The sequence below is a fragment of the Henckelia pumila genome, chromosome 1 (assembly GCF_033568475.1).
Source record: "Henckelia pumila isolate YLH828 chromosome 1, ASM3356847v2, whole genome shotgun sequence".
Lineage (NCBI taxonomy): Eukaryota > Viridiplantae > Streptophyta > Magnoliopsida > Lamiales > Gesneriaceae > Henckelia > Henckelia pumila.
Genome location: NC_133120.1, coordinates 118,493,750 through 118,518,978, shown reverse-complemented (window position 1 = coordinate 118,518,978; position 25,229 = coordinate 118,493,750). Strand labels below are relative to the sequence as shown.

The 25,229-nt window shown below is 34.5% G+C and overlaps 1 protein-coding gene across 1 annotated transcript; it reads right to left on the bottom strand.

Annotated features, from left to right (window-relative positions):
• Window positions 1–13,722: 13,722 nt before the first annotated feature.
• LOC140875011 (uncharacterized) lies at window positions 13,723–17,407 on the bottom strand. Its single transcript, XM_073278519.1, has 6 exons — window positions 17,203–17,407; window positions 16,435–16,567; window positions 16,238–16,341; window positions 14,661–14,832; window positions 14,367–14,507; window positions 13,723–14,266 (listed from the first exon to the last, which is right to left on the bottom strand). The coding sequence occupies exons 1-6, from the start codon at window positions 17,250–17,252 to the stop codon at window positions 13,943–13,945; spliced, it is 924 nt and encodes a 307-aa protein (XP_073134620.1). The 5' UTR covers window positions 17,253–17,407; the 3' UTR covers window positions 13,723–13,942.
• Window positions 17,408–25,229: the final 7,822 nt, after the last annotated feature.

Below are 25,229 nucleotides of genomic sequence, written 5' to 3'. Positions count from 1 at the left end.
ACACTCAGAGCAAATACTACATCCGGTCTGGTAGATATCATCCCATACATGATACTACCTATGGCTGACGCATATGGTACATGTGTCATTTTCTCTATCTCTTCATCAGTCTTGGGACACATGGACTTGGATAGAGAAACTCCATGACACATAGGTAGATGTCCTCTCTTGGACCCATCCATTGAAAACCTTTTCAATATGGTGTCGATGTAGGTTGCTTGAGTGAGTCCTATCATTCTCTTAGATCTATCTCTATAGATCTGTATCCCTAGAATATAGGATGCCTCACCCAAATCCTTCATCAAGAATCTACCTGATAACCATATCTTTGTTGACTGCAACATCCCTACATCATTCCCAATGAGTAGGATGTCATCAACATAAAGTACTAAGAATGTCACAGCATCCTTAACTACTTTCTTGTACACGCATGGTTCCTCCGGGTTCTTGATGAAACCAAAATCCTTTATTGTTTCATCAAATTTCTGGTTCCAACTTCTTGATGCTTGTTTGAGACCATAGATCGATCTCTGAAGCTTGCATACCTTATGCTCACTTCCCATGGATGTGTATCCCTCAGGCTGCATCATATAGATCTCTTTCTTAATGTTTCCATTAAGAAATGCAGTCTTCACATCCATTTGCCATATCTCATAGTCATACCAAGCAGCTATGGCAATAAGGATTCTTATGGACTTGAACATTGCAACTGGTGAAAAGGTTTCATCATAGTCAATTCCTTGTCTTTGAGTATAACCTTTTGCCACCAATCGTGCCTTGTAGGTCAATACCTTACCATCAGGCCCAAGCTTTTTCTTGTAGATCCATTTACACCCTATTGGAACAATTCCATCGGGAGGATCTACTAAAGACCAAACTTGGTTTGTATGCATCGAATCTATTTCCGACTGCATAGCTTCAAGCCATAAATTTGAATCTGCATCAGAAATTGCTTCCTTGAAGTTTCTTGGATCACATCCAACATCGAGTTCATCTTGATCCCCTTCAAGAAGAAGACCATATCGAATAGGAGGTCTAGAAGTCCTCTCGGATCTTCTAGGTATAGGCGTGTCCATCATTGGTTCCTGAGGTGTAGGATCATTATTTTGTATTTCGGGTTCTTCTCGAATTTCTTCGAGTTCCATCATCTCGCCTTTTCTTATCCAATAAGAAATCCTTCTCCAAGAAGGTGGCATTCCTTGAAACAAACACCTTTGTTTCAGCAGGATGATAGAAATAATATCCGATTGAATTCTTCGGATACCCTACAAAATAACATAAGGTGGATCGACTATCCAACTTATCTCCCACTGTCTGCTTCACGTAAGCAGGACATCCCCAAATCCTCAAGTACGAATACTTAGGAGCTTTTAAATTCCATAACTCGTATGGTGTTTTATCCACTTCTTTGGTGTGGACGTTGTTCAACAACAATACTGCCGTTTCAAGCGCGTAGCCCCAAAACGAAGGTGGAAGCTCAGTGAAGCTCATCATGGATCGAACCATGTCCAACAAAGTTCGATTACGACGCTCCGATACACCATTCAGCTGTGGTGTCATAGGAGGAGTTCACTGAGAGAGAATTCCATTCTCTTTCAGATAGTCCAAAAACTCGGTACTTAAGTATTCTCCACCTCGATCCGATCGAAGTGCTTTAATACTTTTACCTAGCTTGTTTTCTACTTCAGCCTTGAATTCTTTGAACTTTTCAAATGCTTCAGACTTATATTTCATTAAATATAAATACCCATACCTAGAATAATCATCAGTAAAGGTAATGAAGTAGGTGTGGCCGAATTGAGTACCAATTCTAAATGGACCACAAACATCTGTATGGATCAAATCCAACAGATTTTGACTACGCTCAGGTTTCCCATTAAAAGGAGATTTACTCATTTTTCCTTTCAGGCAGGATTCACAAGTAGGTAGAGAGTTAATATAAGACATATCAAACATGCCCTCTCCCACTAGCTTGTTCATTCTCTTTGAGGAAATATGACCTAGCCTAGCATGCCAAAGGTTTGCCGGGTTTTGACTATCGATTTTCCTTTTGTTTGTTGTTACCGGTTTATCAACATAATTTATTGGAACGTCTTTTAATTTTAAGTTATATAGATCGTTTTCAAGTTGTCCATTTCCAATCAAACATTCATTCTTGTAAATATTGCAAATCCCATTCACGAAATTGCAAGAATAACCATCTCTATCAAGCATAGAAACAGAAATAATGTTTTTAATCAAATCTGGAACAAATAAAACATCTCTCAAAAGTAACTTAAAACCGTTCTGCAAAATTAAATAAACATCTCCCACAGCTTTAGATTCAACTCTGGAACCGTTTCCGAGCCTCAGCTGGGTCTCACCCATTCTAAGCTTGCGACTTCTTATCATCACCTGCAAATCATTGCAAATGTGAGATCCACATCCGGTATCCAATACCCAATAAGTAGTATTAAGTGAAACATTTATTTCAATATAGAACATACCCTTCGCAGTTCGCAACTGCTCTAGATATTCCTTGCAGTTACGTTTCCAATGACCGGGTTTCTTGCAGTGATGGCAAACATCCTTGGACTTTTCCATGTTTGAAGCCTTTGTCTTGTACTTCTTCTCGGGTCCGGTTTTCTTGGGTGGGGCAGAACGTTTCTTACCCTTTGTACTTGGCCCCTTCTTAGCAGAAGAAGAGGAGCCCACCAAGAAAGCCGGTTTATCATTCTTTAAAGTGGATTCATATGTTACAAGCATATTGACCATCTCTTCAAGGGAGGCCTCTATCTTGTTCATATTGAAATTCACCACAAATCCGTCAAACGAAGAAGGAAGAGATAGAAGTAATAAGTCCACGTTGAGTTCATGCTCCAACACCAAATCAAGCGTTACCAACTTCTGTATGAGCCAAATCACTCGTACCCCATGATCACGGACCGAAGTCCCTTCACGCATGCGACACGTCATTAGCTCTTTTACAGTAGCGAACCTTTCAGCTCTCGATTGAGCCCCAAAAAGTTCCTTGAGTTGTACGTGAATGTCAGCAGCATTCACGGTATCCTCAAATCGCCTCTGGAGTTCATCAGACATCGAGGCTTGCATATAGCATTTGGCCTTGATATCATGGTCCCACCATGTATCAAGTTTGGCCAACTCTTCCGGACTTATGTCAGCTGGTGCTTCATTTGGAGGAGATTTTTCTAACACGTAGAGCATCTTCTCCGAAGTCAAGACAATCTTCAACTTACGGAACCATTCCGTATAGTTTGCGCCAGTCAGTTTATTTTGTTCGAGAATAGAGAATAGTGGATTGCGCGAATTCATCTTTATGAAATACTGAAAAGAAACAGACAATTATCAGTGATTGCTTAATTATTTACTAAGACATAAAATAGGCAAAATTTATTTTATGAATCTCACTCCCACTATTTTAACAATTTCACTACCCTCTAGTGAAAACGGGGAACTATTTTCCTTAGTGGGAACATGGAGTCCAATTGACAAACTATGGTCCCGAATAATATCAGCCAACCATAATTTTCAAAAGGTAGAGCCCAATTGCTTCCAAAGCAACCTCCACGTTTTTACCTCATGTTCAATAAGGGCCCAATAATATGACGCCGTTTATTGTGACATGTCAAGATGACCCATCAATATTAAGTTGTGATGGACGGTCGCTATGTGGATCCCCCAATAATATGAGCCGATCCCATGGGAGTTCCACCCAACTTACAACATGTGTCGATCCAATGTACAGCTTTCCGACGAACGGGCCCCCCCAATAATATGAGCCGGACCGTATCCGCGGGTAGCATCTCATACATTGATCGTTGATGGAAGGTAGGAACATTTAAACAATATTTAAATTTCCTTTATTTATCTTGATATCAATTTTAAATCATATTTAAAATGAGGGATTTTAATTTTGAAAATTTGTCTCATCATTTTAAAATTTGTATGCTTGCGGGATTCATACAATTTTGTCTAAAACATGCATACAACGATAATATCATATATTATATAGGATGATCGATTCCATTTCTAATCGACCCGTGGTTGCCAATCACGAGTCTAAGTCCAATCCTAGGTAATATGCAGGTATGCAATGCAATCCTATTACATTGAGCTTCCAATTTACATTTCTTCAGTCTTTATTGTCTGCTGGGCCCACCTCCGTCTTCAAATCTTCATCTCCCACTAAGTCTAATGTATTTACAATAAATAACCATGACAAGTAGGGGATACATTTTAAGGGGTGGGAACGGGCCATAAACCAGGCCCACTTTTATTACATATGACAATTCATATTGGGCCATAAACCAGGCCCATTAATAAATCCAACAACAATAAAAACAAATGTAAATTCCTAACATACACCTACAAAATTGGTCATGTCAATCGATCATCCTTATCCAATAATATTTAATTCAAAATTAATTTATTGGATAACATGCAATGACAATTTAAATTAAAAGGATAAAATCATTTTCCATATATAAAATCTTATTTTACATACAAAATCATATTTTATCTTTTTATCAAATAAAATCATATTTTACATATAAAATCCAATTTTATACATAAAATCATATTTTACTCAATATTTCCATAAGATCATATCTTATCATCAATTGTACCAAAAATAATTAATTTCATAAAATCTGATTTAACGGATAAAATCTATAAATTTTCCAAAAATTCAAATTTATCCAAAAATCAATTTTAAAATTTTCGGACTCGAACAATTCGATTCGATGCCTCGTGGACCAATCAAAAACAATTTTCGATCGGACCAAAAATAGAATTTTAACATATTAAAATTTTAATTTAAAAATTAAAAATTAATTTTTTCCCGGGCCGCCCGGGACGCTCCCGGGCTGCCCGTCGCTGCCCCCCGGGCAGCGATCCAATCGCTGCCCGTGTTTTGCAAGGAAAAAAAATTTTATTTTAAAAAAATTTTATTTTGTTTCAAAAACCGAGGCTTAAAATTTTTTTTGTACAATCGATTAATTTAATCGCTTGATCTGAGCAACCTGGCTCTGATACCACTGTTGGAGAACGGTGATCAGATCAATTGAATCGATACCCGGTGCAGCGGAAGTTTAAAAATTTTATATGGAACGATTCCATAATGGGTATCAAAACTTTACGATTAAATTGTGTGTGTAAAAATTAAATAACAATTATAAATTTTTACCTCCAATCTCGAATCGAGATTATGGACACCAACAAATTACTCTGCTCTTGTTGTATATCCCAGGAACTGATGGACGAACTGTTCTTCAATCAGGTCCAAGAACAGATATTTAATCCCTCTGATAGATTGCACTAGAAAATCTATCAGAAGTTTCTACGAAGAGAATTAACGAATTTGATCCGTTAAACCAGACTGAAAATTCAAAATTCACAGGCTGGATTTTTCCCGAGCAGAGGGGAGGGGGGCGGCCACTTTTAGAGAGAAAAACTAGGGTTTTCGAAAATTGTGACCTCTGTTGTTTAATTTCTGTACTGCAATAACTTATTTATAATGTGGGCTGCTAACAGCTTAGGGCCCATTAGTCATAAGTTCAAGCCTGACAAGCAAAGCTCGCATGTTCAGAAATTAATATAAAATTCATCGTGACTCAGATTGATAAACCAATTTCACCAATGTTCACAGAAACCATTTCTGCATCTTTTAGAGTCAAGATAAATTTTCTGAATCCGAATTCAGTGATTTTCAAAAATGCCCATCCCTATGTCATTTTAGAAAATCTTACTCCTCTACTCTTAAATAAGAAGTCCCACTTCTTTGTTCATTAAATTTAACTCTTTAAATTTATCTATCTCAACGGGGATTAAAAATCCATTACTCTGTGTGACCCTCAATGGTTCAGGGATACAGCTAGCCGTGGGCTCACAACTCCTTGTGACTCGGAACAACAATTTCCGACTTGCCCATCGAATCATGGTAAGAGCGCCTAGCAACATCGCCCCATGATTCCCTAGGTATCACTGATAGTGCCTGCAAGAACCAATAGATTTTGGTTAGCGTACAGTACGGTCCCTTCATCCATATATCCCGATCGAATCAACAACCATTGGTAAATCGAGAGTCATTCGAGATTCGATAACTATGCAATACATCTTGAAGATCAAATAGTGACATCGCATGTGCTACTAAGAAACCATTTCTTAAAACACATCATGTACTCTGGCCAGAGATTCGTCACACTAATATCTCCTCAGATTGCATAGGATATCCACACTCGCAAGTATGTGGTGAATCCTTGACAACAAAGCATCGACTCCTATATGTGTCGTAACTGTACCCAATCCCGACACCTGATGACCCCAATAGAGTCGGTAAACGAGTCAAAGTACAGTACTAGCATATAGAGTCTCAATGATGTTTCAAGTAGTAAGGACTAATGGTGTACAACCAAAACCGCGGACTTTATCCACTCGATAAGTGATAACCACTTGGAAAGTCCGAATAGGGTAGTTCGATCATTCATCGTATGAATATCCATTTGCATGCTTTGAACATCTCTATGTTCCATACCAATGAAACGTGGTACTCGGCATCGCAAATGCTAGTCTCAATCTCGAGCGATCCTTATCCTTATTAACGGACGGCTCAATCGACTAGGAACTGTTTAGAATATACAGTGACTTTAAGATGTGTTTCATGATAGTCATCCCCATGTACTACCACATCTTACATACACTATAGTATATTCAAGGTCTTCATCTAAACATATTATAGTATGTCACAACATAATAATATGATAAAAGATAAAGTAAATGCCATTATAAAAGTGTAAATTATATTAAACAAAAGATTGTTTATACAAAGAGTCATCAAAGCCCTTAGCCACAAGTTGGCTCACCGGGCACCCACTCTTTCAAAGTTAGGTGGGTAGATGAGATTGGCAAATCACACACGCACGAGAACTCTTGAGAAAATTAGCGGGAATGATTGAAACTTGAAATGTAAAAATTCAGAGGTCGACTATATTGCTCATTACTGTTTTGCTCGGGACTAGCAAAAGTCTAAGTTTGGGGGGATTTGATAAGTGCATTATATGCACTTAATTTATATATGATTTGACTTGGATTTTGTGATGTATCAAGTGAATATTATGTGTATTTGTTGTTGTTTTTGTGAGTTGCAAGGATTTGAAGAAAAGTAGCAAGAAAAAGCGGAAAGCCGAATTACGGGACAGCAAACTTCAGAAAATTACTGGGAATGTTACAGACACCTAAATCCGATCTTTACCGTTCAAATTGAAGTTTAGGATGTTTTAAAGTTGCTGTCAAAATTTCAGCTCGATACGACGGCTAAAACTTAAGTTATGATTTTTACAAAAATGCTGCGCAGATGGTGAAATGGAAGAACAAGTAGCGCCCCAGCTCTAGTTTTCCTGCGCTCCAGCGCCCGTAAATTCATGTCCAGAGCGCCTCAGCGCCGTCTTTTGAGCGCTCCAGCGCTATACGTCCATCATTGAAAAATAAAATATGAAACTTGAGCGCCCCAGCGCCGAATTAGTAGCGCTCCAGCGCTGCGCAGTCCCCAAAAATATGGAAAGTCTTTAATCGAGTTTTAAAAGGGATTTTATGACTTATTCTGGAGGATACGAGGGTTTGGAGAGTTTTTCAGAGCATAAGACGGCTATTGAGAGTTTTGGATTGCACAAGAGCTCGAGATTCCGGTACGAAGACTGAAGACGGCGGCATCCGGCGACGGAGAAACTTCATTCTAATTCGTTCTAGTTTCTCTTTGAACTCTATTTTTCTTAGTTTATGGATTGTTGGAAAAACATGAGTTATTTGATTTTGAATTGCGTTATGAACTAATTTCTTAGTCTAGAGGTAGTAGAAAATAATAGGGATTCTTGACTAATAAACTAGAAGAATTAATAATTGAACAATCATTAGAAATAAATTGTGGTGGACAGTCAAGTGAAGTTGAACCTCTAGCATTCATCGCTTATTGAATTTTTGTCTCGTGAACTCGTGGTTATTTAATTTTATTTCTTGAAAATTTTAGTTTTATAAAAATCAAACCACTTTCGTAGCTCTACATAGAATTAGGATTTTATTAGTTGCAAATATTTGATATAATATCATTTATTCATTCTCCGTGGGATCGACTTGGACTTAATTCCTATATTATAACTTGACATCGTGCGCTTGCGAGCGAAAAACACGCAACAAGGCCTTTTGGGTGGGTTCCCAAAATCAAAACCATGAGGGCTTGTGCCCAAAGTAGACAATATCATACCATTGTGGAGATATACGGATTCCATTTATCAACAAATGGCACCGTATGTGGGAACAGAGTCATGGTCTAATCGAGTCAATGTGGATGGAATCCTCGAAGACTCAAGAAGACGAAGTTTGAGGGCCCCATTTAAGATCCGTGAAAAAAATCTCGAGGGGATGCTCCCAAAAATTCATGTAAGCTCCCGGTAATTCATGTAAGGCGTGTGCCACAACGCATTGAAGGTAAGTAGGCTCGATTGGAGGGACGGATTGAGGGGAGGCCTGGTGGAACTTCATTTGAGAGGAGGAATGTTAGGAATGGTCAACCAAAGCCTCACATTGGAAAATTAAAAGAAAGATCATGGATTAATATATGGAATGATATCTCCATTGGTATGAGGCCTTTTGGGTGGGTTTCCAAAATCAAAAACATGAGGGCTTGTGCCCAAAGTGGACAATATCATACCATTGTGGAGATATTCGGATTCCATTGATTAACAAATGCCGCCGTCTGTGGGAACGAGTCATGATCTGATAGAACCAATGTGGGTGGAATCCTCGAAAACTCAAGGAGAAGAATTTTGAGGTCCCCGATTAAGATCCGTGAAAAAAGCTCTCGAGGGACGCTCTCGAAAATTCATGTAAGGCGTGTGCCACAACGCATTGAAGGTGAGTAGGCTCGATTGGAGGGACGGATTGAAGGGAGGCCTAGTGGGACTTCGTTTGAGGGTAGGATTGTTAGGAATGGTCAACCAAAGTCCCACATTGGAATCTTAAAGGAAAATATCATTGATTAATATATGGAATGATATCTATATTGGTATGAGGCCTTTTGGGTGGGTTTCAAAAGAAAAACCATGAGGACTTATGCCAAAAATGACAATATCATATCATTGTGGAGATATCCGGATTTCATTGATTCAACAAACAAGCGCATATGCTCTTAAGGAGCAGAAACTCTGCGCAAAAAGTCAGAGAATTGGGAAAGGATCCAGCGCATCTGCGCCACAAGGGAAGCACATCTGCGCTTAAAGAAGAAAGCCAAAGCGCATCTGCGCATGATTTTTAGAGCATCTGCATTGCTGTGTATTTTTGGGAAAAAAAATCAGAGTTTGTAAATCTTAAAACTCTAGATTTTTGGGCTTCATTGATGGGCTTTCAAGCAACATATAAATTTTTTTTTTGAAGATCAAATTGAGAGGGCAGCCGCAAAACAAACACAAAAAAATTCAGAGCTTGATCGTGAACTTGGAAGAGAAATCTATGAAAGAATTGAAGAACTTCTAAAGAACAAAGACGAAGATCGATCGATCAGACACGACATCGCATATTCGGATTTGTTATTCTTACTTTGAACTTATTATTGTTGAATTGATGTCTGGATTGTTGAACATGAATTGTTTTTTTTTATCAATTTTTGACTATGAACTCAATTTTCTTAGTCTAGAGGTTGACGTAGCCTGGTGTAGACACGTCTACAATTTTTTATTGTTATTGGATTGAATTCTACTTGATTAATTGTTTTTTCTAGTTTTGATTGTCTTTTCAATTAATTGATCAATAATTGAATTGTTATATTTATTCGAAATCATTGCTCGGGAGAGGGGATTTTGAATAGGACAATAGAAATTATACTGTTAATTATTTATATAGCTCGAAAGAGTGTATAATGTTAACGGAGCTTTAGGAAGAACATCGCTTCATTAAGCCTAGGTTTTTAATAGGGATATTGAAATCGAAGTTTAATTGATACACTTTATTTGTGCTCGGGAGAGAAAAATAAAAAAATCTAATTGTTCTTGACTATTAATTGAATATAATTCATGAAAATAATTTAATTATGAGTAGTTATTGTCGAAACCAGTGAAATCAAAACATCTAGACTATTTTCTCTCATTGATTTAAAATCTAAAATTGTTGCTTGGCTTGATAAAATTTATTATTTATTTAATTTTGAAAACCAAAACTCTTAATTTAATTTTTTGAATAAAGTTTTGACTATTTTAATTACAAGTACTAAATAATTTTTACACTACTCCTCGTGGAAACGATACTTTACTCATTCTTTATTAAAATTTGACACCTTTAACTTGTGAACACAAAATTACGCAATACATATATTTTATCTTCTATAATTTAATAATACATATATTAACAAACACACGCATTGCGTGTGCATGTCGCTATTCTAAAATGAAATACCGTAACCAAAGATATGTTGGTTTAGTTGCAAGGGTGAGACTCACTATAAAAAATTGCAATAACGACGACAATTTTTGTCGCTGAATATTGTTAACGACAAATAGCGACGAAACATCGTTTGTCAAAGAATTTAATGTTGCGAACAGGCCAGTAAGACGGAAAATACAATTCTGTCGTAACTGGCGTCGGAATACTTACGTTTATCGTTACAAAGTAATGACGGAATTCTAAATTTTGTCGCAAAATTTTAGTGACAGAAACAATATTTTGTTGCTAAGTATGCGTAAATAAATTCGTCATTAAATATTAACAACATAATGATAAAAAGTTGTCATTAAAATTACGACATAAATGGAAAATTATCACTAAATATAGCGACATATAACTTGCTGTCGTTTTTTGAGACAGAAATTTTAATATCTGTCATTAAAACCAATGACAAAATTATAGTTCTGTCACTAAATTTAGCGACGATTTATAATTTCGTTCGTTAAATTTCGAATGGGACAACCCCCTGGCCCCATTTTTTCCCTCCCCCTGTCCAACACAATCTCTCAATTCAAATACAACAAAATCTCTCAATTCAAATAAGCAATAAAGTCTCTGAACCGACAATATGCTTATAATCCCATCAAATTAAAATAAACACCATCACACCACCAATTAACATTCAAAATAGTTGAATCCATACATATCCAAAAATATCAGCACATCATTCTTATTTACGAGCACAGTGGCCACATTTCAAAATACATCGTAATTCTATGAGCAAATTAATATGAAAACAGTATTGTGACGCACAAAGTAACTTCAATACTTACAAAAAAAAGTCTAGTAACCATGACATATCTAAGGAGACTATGGCTGAGTGCTATCATTATCCTAATCAAGAGCACTCGAAGAAGGGATGAAATTAGGATCAATAAGTGCGTGCTCCATCAAGTAACGAGCCCGCTGCTGCAAAGTAGTCAGCTCCCTTGTAACTCCTCAACTCTAGAAGTCGCAGCGGCAACTTCAACTTTAGTGGCAGCCACTTCCATAGATGAGTTAGTACATGTGCGTGCAGCACATCCCGAAATAGCTGCAGGATACAACACCTCAGATCCCACCAACAACCAATATATATACATATATATATTTTATTTTTAATATCTGGGGTTGAGTTCTGTGCTGAACCACCATCAACATCAAGTTATGATGCTTCAAGAAACCGAGCATTCGACGAACAAATTTTAGAGTACTCTAAAATGGAACAAATATTGAGTCAGAATTTTTTTTACTTGAGTTGTTAGTTAGATACATGATATATTTCCACTCATATACATTATGTTATATTATATTATATTATAGAAAAATGCTAGATGTACACCTTGGTTTACACCCTTACTTAAAATTTTTCTAATTTTCCTCATTAATTGCAAAATACCCATGATAAAAAATAAATATCTAGTTGATCAAGAAAAGTTTTATAATTAATAAGGAAGAGTGTAAACCAATTTATATAACTAACTAGTGCACGTATATTTACAAAAGATGTTAGATTAAATTAAGTAGAATGTTGAACAAAAATTGACCAACATTTTCTTGCTACATAGAGGAGGGTTGTCGTATATAGGAAGGAGCCGGCAGGAGGCTTGTTGTGTTCCCCGCTTTGCGGTTGTCCCATCACCAATCATTCTGAGCCCGCTTTCATTAGTACTCAAGCTACGTCTTTTCATCATTTTTATTGTCTTTTTTTTTTTTTAAAAAGAATTTGTTTTGTTGTTTTTTAGGGGGAAACTGGTTCTCCCGTCTTTTCGATGTTTTATTGCATTCTGCATTCTGCATTCTATCATTTAATTTCTTTTAAAACCATTTATTGAAGTATTAAATACGTACATTCAAAATCTGTTATTCGAGCAATTTTTTTTTAAACAGTAAATATTCTCTGGCATGGCTGCCCTGATTTACTGAGTGAATGTTTTCCTTAATTTATGATCATGCATGATTTTTCTACATACTCCGGTTGGCCCCGTGGACAGGCCAGTATTGATTTCTTTTTTAAAAAAGCTACATAGTTTTTTTCCCACCATTTTCTCATGTTTTTTCAGTTTCATATATATACTAATATTTGTCGGACACTTTGTGTGATTATGCAATCTTTGTTTGCATTTGTATTACGTGCCTGTACAGTATGTTTACTTACGTATTATGTGTTTGTACAGTTTGTCTATTTAATTTTTTAAAAACGTAAACCGTACTTTTTTTTAAAGGAGAAAAACTAAACATTGATAGAGGGTATTTAGAAATTGGATATTAAGTAAACGAGCTAGTAGGAAAAAAAAAGAGAGAGAGAGAAATAGTGAAAGAAAAAAAAAAGCCCCGAAAAGCCACACCAACTGTACCAATCACCCCTCCCCCTTAATATGTAGTTATAGATAGATAGACGTCAAAATTCAAGCACGTTTTTATCCAATTTTATTTTACTTCAAAACATTCAGTCAAGTCATGTCCCCAAACCAGTCACAATTGGAGTTGACAATAAAGAGGGCCTATGTTTTTGTTTTCTGTTTTTATGCTTTTCTAGGTTTCATTAGTTAAAGAATGCGATTATTACAATTGAATCTTGTACTTAAGATCTTATTTTAAACTTGTAATTTGATATCAAACAAGTTAAAATTGTTGAAAAGTTTGACTACTTAGATCATGCATGAGTTGTTCTATGACTTTTCTCTTCTGAGGATTTTATCCCTCCAAGAACCTTATTAAATGATTTGGAGTATAAAATATTATATAGCGAATACAAAATTTATCCATAAAATATTTGGAAAAGGAAACGTAGTATGCACCATATTTTGGTGACTAGTCACTCTGTTAGCCTCGATGTAAGCTCCATCTTATCCATCCATTTATTTATTTATTTATTTATTTTGAAATACATGGGATAACTTCAAAGGTGAAGAGTATATGGCTTCCAAGCATTACTCACAAATCAAAAAATCTGAATTTTAAGTATTTTCACCCATGCTTGCTTTGTGAAATGTATCAAACTCTAATTACTTCCCAAGTCCCTTTTCTAATCTTATGAACTGCTACAAATATAGAATCATCCTTCGTTCAAAACGGGACGTCCTTCCACAACTATCCGCAATTTAGCCGTGTTCCTGCTCATGCATGTACGTAAATTTGGTCAAATACCTAGCGACAAACTCCTATGTTCCTTTCATTACGGTGCTCAAAGCAAATAAAGGCCCAAGGGAAATATGTCTCAAGTCTTGAAGATATGAATGGAATCTAGCACTCAAACACATTGAAACTCATATTTCATTGACAAAAGGTTCAATAAATCTTTTATCAAAGACTTTAAATATGCGCAACACCGCCAACAACGTCAGAGATAGTTAAAGAGTATAAACATTTTTATCATACATGTACAAATTCATCTTCCAAGTTTTCCGTTTCATCCCAATACTGCAGCTTCAATTAAGAACTCCATACCATCATTATACTTTCTGAGCCGAAACCTTCATAACGATTTTCGGTCCACTAGATTCAATGAGCTAAATTCTGTGTTTACCAACTTGGCAGCAGCACGGGCAGAAGCTGATGCACGTTCAGCAGCAGCAATAGCAGCACAAGCCAGTTGCAGCACATCAGATGAATGTGAACTTGGTTCTAAAGTCTGATCCCTTGAAGATTCGGATATACTGGCAGCAGGGGTGCTGTTATGAGAAATGTGAGATTGCAAGCGCCGCTCTTCTCCATTTTTACCATCAGAATGCTTTGTGGTAGACGAACTTTCTTGAATTTCTGGCTTCGGAAATTGAACAGATATTTGCTTCGGTCCGTTCTAAAATGTACACCGATGCATTGTCAATGCCGAGAGAACGGCTCGGACAAGCGATGGAATTGAAAAAATATAGATTAATAGCTTGAAACAAGACAAATACCAGAAGATCTTCGGCTTTCTTGCTGAATTCAGCTTCAGTTTTTGATGAGTCCCAATCAACATTATGCTCTAGCGCAATTTCCTTTAAAACTCTGAGTTTTACTTGTGGTGGTGGAGAACTCACAGTGAGTTTTTCAATAATCTGAAAGACAGAGATAAACAGCATTCAAATTCCATATAAACCAATTTAATGGTAGAAAGCAGTTTGATTTCCAGGATATAGTTTAGGTTTGAGTCATATCAGATGCCTGCGTGTGAATGTTTTTCTTGATAACCAAGGATGAAATAAACTAACTGTACGATTGACGCTGGTATCAGGGCGAAGCTCGGTTGCAGCAGCTATGAATTCTTTTCCATACTTTGCAGCAAACAAATTCCGAACATGCAATAGATCTGGCAAATCTGAACATTTGGGAGCTGCAAAGACTATGCTTGCCACTGCTTCCCGAAGCTCAATTGGGCATTCCCTGTTTCATGTAGCAAAGTAACAAACAAATAGAGATGAGGGAAAGTTTCTTTGAATCAACAAAAATCAGAAGCAACTGATATAAAATGCCACCTTCATTCTGGTAACTGAGCTCGATTTTTATCATTTGCACGAAATTATTACTTGGGTATGTATCGACGTAATGTGCTGAAATTCATATGTACATGGACAAATTTAAAACACAAATGCATATGGTGATCTTACTTAAGGGTATTTAATGCAACAAAATGTTGAAAAAGATAATTTTAAGATATTACCAAACAAAACACGAATGAAGATTCTAATTGTCCTTTCCTGTTCCTAGGGATGAGAATATGGGGCCGGTTCCGGAGAACTTAAGAACATACTAAGCAAAAACGTGATTCAGATTCTAAGAGTTACCAACTATTGCAGAATAAATGGATATTTACAAACTTAAGTATGCCAATAGAATCTTATACTTTTGCAATCCACATGTTTACGTTCTTCCATTCCTTCCGATAATATTTCTCAATATTTCTTTTAAATATTTTCACTTAAGCCATTATTGTCGCACTCCCATGCATTGTGAATCTAAAGATCCTGCACAGACTTTGTATCACAAACAATGAACAAAAGCTTGCAGTAGTGACACCATATGGAATGTGGATAGAATTTGAACCTCATAATAGCTCCATTTATGGAATCTCAAAGATGTAAATGTTATATAAAGCTCCATTTAATCATTTACTTATGCTCCCAAATAACTGTCCATATGTATGAAATCTCAACCTCTCTATCAATATTATTATTATTTGTTTTTTTTAACCATGAACATAGAAAATCTCTCAACTCTTCCTGCTTTTCACCGTTTCTAAACATAACAATAAATGTTCTTTCAGTTTGTTTCACTCTGAACATATAGACATCTAATATCAAATAGGATATTCACTATATAATCAGCAAAAATACAAACGTGAAAATAAATAAAGCACAGTTGTAGACTTGTAGAAATGCCAGCTTGCCAGCCATTCCATGTATGATACAGTTTAAATCGATATCTAAGTAACCGGACAGATTAATGTCCATTTTTATTATCTCCATCTGAAATTATAAATAAAAAGACTCTAAAGGCATCATCTGTTTTGCTTGTCCAACTCAAATATGTAAATTCAACCAGACATATGGGAGCAAAGCAAGCTTAGATCATTCTGTAAGAATTATCCATCCAGAAGTCATTAATTAGATAAGATGCATCTAGCAAAAAGTTGTGTTCAAGTTAAGAAAAATACCAACTAGCAAGAGTAAATTTCACAAATTCTAAAAATTTCAGCATCCATGAGGATGTGCTCTTATTTTCCTGTCAAAAATTCAATAAAAAATGGAGGTGATATGAAATCGAAGTGTGGTGATAAAAGGGTTTTTACCTCTGGCTTTCAAGAATAGGTACCCTGGCAAGAACAAATTCGCAGAACAACTCTATTATCTCATATGATTCCCAAGTGTTCTGTTCGCGTATGATATGCTCCACCTAAACACAAGCCAATGATAACAAATTTAAACTATAGAAACTACGATTACAACCTACAAAGACAATCGACTTGAAGCAAGATTAATGCAGTACCCGAATTCGAGCAATCGATTCCTGGCCAGCCAATAAAAATTGGGCAATTTCCTTTTTCATGGCCTTCAGCTGTGCCTCTCTCTTGTTTTGCAACAACTTGATGCGTGAGATGGCCAAGGTCAAGCATGTTTTACTACAAAGCCACAAATTATCATCAACTCAATACAAATCTACATAGAACCTGAAAGGTCGTGATCTTTTAAAATAGTACAGCGCAAGTTTCCACTTTCCACACACACAAGCACAACAAAGACGCAGCAATATCACTTCATCATAGATTGCTCGGATTATGCGATGAGGCTCATCAAAAAATCTACCTTTAGATCTATAAGTTATTCCTCAGTGAGGAGTTCCCGCATGGCATACAAATCTTAGCCCACCATTAGTAAAAATGTTTGGAAAATCTTATTACCTAAAACCTTTTCTGAACCCACGAATAACATTCAAATCTACCCCATATAATAAAACTTCCTGTTAAGACAGTGGAATTTGCAGGAAAATAATAGTAATATCAGAAAGCTGCTATTTTTAATCATATTATGTACTAAAACAATGGGCAATTACGAAAAAAATAAAAAAACCCAGAACAAATCAACTACAAAAGAAAGAAAATACCCAAGAACCCGATGAAGATCAGTGTAATATTTAGCCCTTCTTTTCTGAACAAGGTACCAACTATTTCAATCTTAAAATTACTGGTATTAAAAAAAACGATCAGAAATATGAGCATAGACCGAATAATGATCACAAAAATTGTTATTCACTGACCATTTCGCTCCCAGAAGTCCCCTGTTGAAAAGTTGATTCAGCATAGACATCGGATTTCTAGCAAATTGACCAATGGATTGTTGATGGATAATTGTTGACTATGAATATATTTTGGTTGGGGGAAGGGGATGAATTTTGCGAACAGCCTATAAACATCGATTCAGGATTTGTTGCAACTATTCTTCCATCAGTGCATATTAAGCTTGTCAACAACTCTCCCATTTTTTGGAATATTGAGCTTAAAAAACCTTTTTATTTAGGAGTTGAAATATAATTTTTTTCCAAAATAGCATACCCATTAAAAAGATATGCAGACAAATAATCTTGAAAATTAATAATAATACAAAAAATTTATCTAGAGTTATATATGTTGAAAATATGATATTATTATTATTATTATTATTATTATTATTATTATTATTATTATTATTATTATTATTTAAAGTTGAATGTTGAATGTTGGATATTGAGTTGTAAAATGTGAAAAATTAGTGTGTGATGATGTAGATGATGATATATTAATTTTTGGACTAATCTTCAAATGAGATCTATAAATAGGTCTTTATTTGTGATGAAAAATACAATTGAATTGAGAGAAAAAAATTTGTGAAGTGTAGAGTTTGATATATTTTTGGAGTTTTTACTTTTTACCATAAATTTTTAATTTTTCACAACACGTTATCAGCATGATCGCTCGAACGTTCTCTATAATTTCCGATGCTCCAAAACACAAGAAGAAGACAAAAATATTCAATAAGTAAGAATATCTATTTTATTGTTTATATATTTTTACTATGTATATATATTAATATATAATTTCATGTTATTATATAAAAGGATGTCTATGACACCGATTTTATAATAACGTGATATGATATATATTATTGTGTATTTATATACAAACCATATTCGTATAATTTCATGTTATTATATAAAATGATGTCTATGACACCGACTTTATAATAACGTGATATGATATATATTATTGTGTATTTATATACTAACCATATTCGTATAATTTTATTTTATTATATAAAAAGATGTCTATGATACTGACTTTATAATAACGTGATATGATATATATTATTGTGTATTTATATGCTAACCATATTCGTATAATTTCATGTTATTATATAAAAGGATGTCTATGACACCGACCTTATATAACTGACTCTATATTAATTATATTTATATAATTTCATGTTATTATATAAAAGGATGTCAATGACACCGATCTTATAATAATGTCATATAACATACATAATTATTTAATTATGATTATCATTATATGCATCACATGATTATCACGAATTTTTATTCAACACATACTCGTTTTTTTTCCTTACCCCCAACGGTCACAAACGGTAACAAAACTGCTAGTTTTTTGCCTATAAATATGTTCACTCAAACTCATTTCAATCACACCAAATTCACTCTTTCTCTCAAAATATTTTCTCTTTGGTTTTTTCGAAGAAGAAGTAGATGGCGTTTTTAAGGCTATTTTTTATAGCTATTATGGTTATCATGCTCACGAGTGTTTTATTTATCGGTGATTATCCACTACGTATTTTTTTTTATTTGTACACATACTTGTAATCTTCATTGTTCCATTATTTTGTATTGTCATATTAATATAAATTAATTAATAAAATGCATTGTTATTTTTCTAGTATCACCTTGTCAAATTTGGCAAAGATTGAATTCGTTGCGCTCGATATCACTGGAAAGAATTATATGGCATAGACTTTCGATGTAGAGATGCACCTTGAGTCATTGGGTCTAAGTGATACAATCAAAGAAAATAATATATCATCCTCAAAGAAAAGGCAAAGGCTATCATTTTCTTACGTCGACATCTTGATGAACGATTGGAATGTGAGTATCTCACAGAAAAAGACCCAATGATTTTATGGAAAGGGCCGAAAGAAAGATTTGAGCATATAAGGAAAGTTATGCTCCCAACCGCCCATGATGAATGGAATACGTTGAGATTCCAAGAATTTAAAAAAGTCTGTGATTACAATTCTGCGATGTATCGAATAGTCTCGCAATTGAAATTTTGTGGGCATGTTGTTACTGAAATGAAAATGCTTGAAAAAATATTTTTCACTTTCCACGCATCGAATATAACTCTAAAAGAACAGTATAGAGTGCGTGGATATTCGAGATATTCTGAACTAATCGCATGTCTTCTTGTGACGGAAAAGAACAACGAATTGTTAGTGAGAAATCATCAATCCCGACCCACTGGATCAACGACATTTCTAGAAGCAAATGTCGTGATTAAAAATGAATAACAAAATCAAAGGCATAAACAAGATTTTGGTCGTGAACGAGGTTGAGGACGTGGGCGTGGATATGAAAATAATCGAGATAGTTACTTCAATAACTTATCTCAAAAGAACGTCACGAACCACCTACCAAAAAGGCAACATGAAAACACGAGTGAAAATGAAAATCACTCAAAAAAATCTGAGAGTGTTTGTTATAGATGTGACACTCCAGGACATTGGTCACATATTTGTCGAACCCTTGAGCACCTATGTAAGCTTTATAAAGAATCGATAAAGAGAAAAGAAAAAGAGACCAATTTTGTTGAAAACAGTAACCATTCAAGTGGTTCAACTCATTTCGATGCTGCTGATTTTTCAAATGATTTCGAGGACATTGATTAATATATTGGTGGGACTAGAATGTAACATCCTATATTTTTCATGTATTTTTGTATTATGAAACATGTTATATTTTTCATATAATTTCATTAATTTTTTTATTGCATATTTTCTTTTGAAGTTCAAAATGAAAAACGGTATGAGCAAATCTAAACTATGAAATAATCCCATGAAAGTTTGCATACCCGATAGTGGTATAACACACACTATTCTTCGAGATAAAAGATATTTCTTGGAATTAAAACCAACAAAAACAATGGTGAATACAATATCAGGTCCTTTAGACTTGATTGAAGGTTGTGAAAAAACACATTTTTTGTTACCTAATGATACCAAATTTTTGATAAATGATGTTTTATATTCACCACAATAAAATAGAAATTTGTTGAGTTTTAATGACATATATTCTCATGGGTATGATACTGAGACGATAACTGATGGAAATCAGAAATATATGTGTCTTACAATATATAATTAGGAAAGAAATATGTGGTTGAAAAATTATCAATACTTTCTACTGGATTGCATTATACACATATAAGGCCAATCGAATCAAATATGGTGGTTAATAGTTCTTCAATATTAACCAATTGTCATGATCGATTGGGCCATCCTGGTTCAATAATGATGCGAAGAATTATTGAAAATACACATGGTCATCCATTGAAAGACCAGAAAATCTTTCAGAATAATAAGTTTCAATAAAAAAACATGTTCTCTTGGAAAACTTATTATAAGACTATCGCCAGCTAAAATCCAAACAAAATCACCCATATTTCTTGAACTTATTCAGGGTGATATTTGTGGGCCAATTCATCCACCGTGTGGACCATTTCGATATTTTATGGTATTGATCGATACCTCTAGCAGATGGTCACATGTATGCTTATTGTCAACTCGGAATGTGGCATTTGCAAGATTAATAGCTCAAATAATAAAATTGCGGAATCAATTTTTCGATTATACAATCAAGAAAATAAGACTTGATATTGCTGGAGAATTTACTTTCCAAACTTTCAATGACTATTGTATGTCAATGGGAATTACTGTTGAACATCATGTTGCTTATGTTCATACATAGAATGGATTAGCTGAATCATTGATTAAACGTCTACAACTGATTGCTAGACCAATGATTATGAGAACAAAACTCCCTATTTCTATATGGGGGCATGCAATTTTACATGCTGCGACATTAATTCGCATCAGACCAAGTGCATATCATAAATTCTTCCCATTGTAGCTTGCATTTGGTAAAGAACCAGATATTTTTCATCTGATAATTTTTGGATGTATGGTGTATATGCCTATTGTACCAACTCAACGATCAAAAATGGGTCCTCAAAGAAAAATCGGTATTTATATCGGTTATGATAGTCCATCAATCATTCGATATCTTGAGCCTCAGACAGGCGATGTGTTTACAGAACGTTTTGCTGATTGTCATTTTAATGAAGAAATCTTCCCAATGTTAGGGGGGAAAGAAACACGTCGAAAAAGAAATCACATGGTATGTACCATCATTTTTACATTTTGATCCAAGGACCAAACAATGTGAGAAAGATGTACATCAAATTGTGCACTTGCAAAGAATTAAAAATCAAATGCCAGATGCATTTGCAGACATAAAAGGGGTAACAAAATCATATATACCTGCTGTAAATACCCCTGCTCGAATTGAAATGTCAAATAAACAAATTGAGGACACTCATGATGTCATAAAACGCTTGAATCATGGAAGGACAATCGGTTCCAAGGATAAAAATCCTCGAAAAAAAATGCATAGAGAAACACGATGATCACAAAATAGAAAATGGTGTTCCAGAAGAAACACTTGATGATGAAAATATTCTGTCATATTCACAAACTGACGAGAATCGTGAAATCTCTATCAATTATATTAATACTGGAACAATATGGAACCGAAGATATATAGAAGATATTGATGAGATATTTTTTTATAATGTGGCATGTGACATCATAAATGAGAATGAAGATCATGAACCGAAATTTTTTGGTGAATGTAAAACTCGGCATGATTGGGAAAAATGGAAAGATGTCATCTAGGTTGAATTAGATTCGCTAAATAAACGTAATGTTTTTGGACCTATAGTCCTCACACCTGAAGGTGTAAAACCTGTTGGATACAAATGAGTTTTTATTCGAAAGCGAAATGAGAAAAATGAAATAGTATGATATAAAGTTAGACTTGTTGCACAAAGTTTTTCTCAAAGGCCTGAAATTGATTATGAAAAAACTTGTTCTCCTGTTATGGATGCAATTACGTTTCGATATTTGATTAGTTTGGCAGTGTCCGAAAATTTGGAAATGTTTCTTATAGATGTTGTTACAGCTTACTTATACGGATCACTTGATAGTGATATATACATGAAAATCCCTGAAAGATTTAAGATGCCTGAAGCACAATGTTCAAAACCCAGAGAATTTTATTTTGTGAAATTGCAAAGATCATTATATGGGTTGAAGCAATCCGGCCTAATGTGGTATAATCAGCTAAGTGAGTACTTGATGAAAAAGAGATATGTAAATGATCCAATATGCCCTTGTGTTTTCATCAAGAAAACAACATTCGGATGTGTAATTATTGTTGTATATGTTGATGATTTAAACATCATTGGAACGAATAAGAAAATTCAAGAAATTATGATGTACTTGAAGGAAGAATTCGAAATGAAAGATCTTGGAAAAACCAAGTACTGTCTGGTTTTGCAAATCGAACAAAAAGAATGTGAAATTTTTGTTCACAGACAAATTATACAGAAAAGGTCCTTAAATTGTTTTAATATGAATAAATCAAATCCATTAAGTACTCCAATGGTTGTTAGATCATTAAATATAGAAAAAGATTCATTTCGTCCATGTGAAGATGATGAAGTTATTTTTGGTCCAGAAGTACCATATCTAAGTGTCATTGGTGCCTTTATATATCTTGGAAATTGTACTAGACCTGATATATCTTTTGCTGTAAATTTATTGGCAAGATTCAGCTCATTTCCAACAAAGAGGCACTGGAACAGAATTAAACATATATTTCGTTATCTACGAGGAACGACAGATTTGGAACTTTTGTACTCAAAAGACACCAATCAAAGTATCATTGGTTATGCTAATTCTGGATATTTATCTGATCCACATAAGGCACGTTCCCAAACCGGATATGTATTTACTCATGGAGGCACTGCAATTTCTTGGCGTTCACAGAAGCAAACACTCGTAACAACTTCATCAAATCACGCCGAGATTATTGCGCTACATGAAGCAAGTCGTGAATGTGTTTGGCTAAAATCAATGACACAACATATCCAAACTTCTTGTGGATTATCAATGGACAAGAAGCCTGTGACGCTGTATGAAGATAATGATGCATGTATTGCTCAAATGAAAGAAAGATACATCAAAAGTGACATAACCAAACATATCCCCCCCAAATTTCTTTGCCTACACTCAAGAACTTGAGAAGAACAAAAATATTGATATCTGTTACGTTCAATCAAGTGAGAAATCATCAGATCTCTTCACAAAGGCACTTTCTATGACAATATTCAGAAAGCATATATATAACATTGGGATGCGCAATCTACGGAATATGTGAAGAATCACTCGTATTAACATTAGGGGGAGTTTACGTGGCTGCACTCTTTTTTTCTTGTTATGGTTTTTATCCCACTGGGTTTTTCCTAGTAAGGTTTTTAACGAGGCAGTATAAAACACTTAATAAAGACAGTCATCATATCACGATCATCATCACAAGGGGGAGTGTTGAAAATATGATATTATTATTATTTAAAGTTGAATGTTGAATATTGAGTTGTAAAATATGAAAAATTAGTGTGTGATGATGTAGATCATCATATATTAATTTTTGGACTAATCTTAAAATGATATCTATAAATAGGTCTTCATTTGTGATGAAAAATACAATTGAATTGAGAGAGAAACATTTGTGAAGTGTAGAGTTTGATATATTTGAATTTTAGTGTTTTTACTTTTTACCATAATATTTACTTTTTCACAACAATATATATATATATTTTTAGATTTTTTAGATAAAAATTTATCTAGAGTTGGATGGATATCATAATCACTTTTTTCTTGCATTTTTTTATAGCATAAAACAGCGTGGTAGTTCGAAAAAAAAATCTCAAACCAAAATATGACTTTTGGGACTCGGTAGTTTCTGCATCTAAATTCACTGTTTATATTTTCATATACCATTCCTCAATTTCATGAGCAATTATTTATTTATTTGCATATTTTTAGTATATGTATAATATAATATATACTAATTAGTGATTATAATTTATAAATCTAATTAGTAATTTCCTTTGAACATTAAGCTCTTTTAAAAAAATGTATAATTCAAAAAAATATTTTGGGATTTTGTATTCATTTTTTTTGAAAGTTTTAGAAATATTTAGGATGTGTTAGAATGAGAGGATTTTGATTTAAAGAGGAATTTCTAGAAAAAAATTGAAATGACTCTATTGTAAAGTGGATTTTGTGTTAGGATTAGTTATGACTCTAGATGGGGATTCGAATACATACCTATGAAATTTTTTGGCTAGATTGATTTGGGTTAGCAAAACATAATCTGTGATGTAGCCAAAAAATTTTTGTATCCGACAAATTACTTTCGCAAAATCTGGAGTATCAACAGTCTCTTGTATGTTCTCATTGAAGTTCTCGGCTAAGGTACTCCGACGCTCAGGGCAGTGATTATTCAAAGAATAATAATTGAGAGCAGAGCGTTATTGTGCTAAAAAGAGTATGTACCTTAAGAATGAGGTGACTTGAGCTATTTATAGATATTCTGAGAGTTTTGTGGGCTTGAGCCTCTTATGAGCTTTTGTAAATTTTAGGGCCTCCTTAAAGAAATCTAAATAACGATTAGATAAGCTTGAGTCCCAAAAATAATTGAACTGGACCTTTACGATCGGACCGAGGCCCAATAGGTTTTTTAAACGTAACTCATCAATCTGGTTATCTCAACTTTGGCAGTGACACAAGTCAACAAAGTAAAATAAAATTGCGAAATTAGACTTGTAGCCAAAGTTAACCAAATGAATTGGCAACAAATTAAATAGAAATTGGTAGATAATAATGAAAATACTCTCCAAATGTTTATGGAAGTTCAAATATGATGTAATCATTCTACATCTTCACTCTTCTGTTTCCAAAAAGATGTTCACCCTAAGACTTTGATAAATACAAATAATGACGTGTAGTGCCACACAGTACGACAATTTTCCAAAATAGTACACATAACAGTAGAGTGTGTGGGTGATCGAGGTTCCTTCGACCCTACCCATGAGGTATTATCCCATGGGTGGTGTG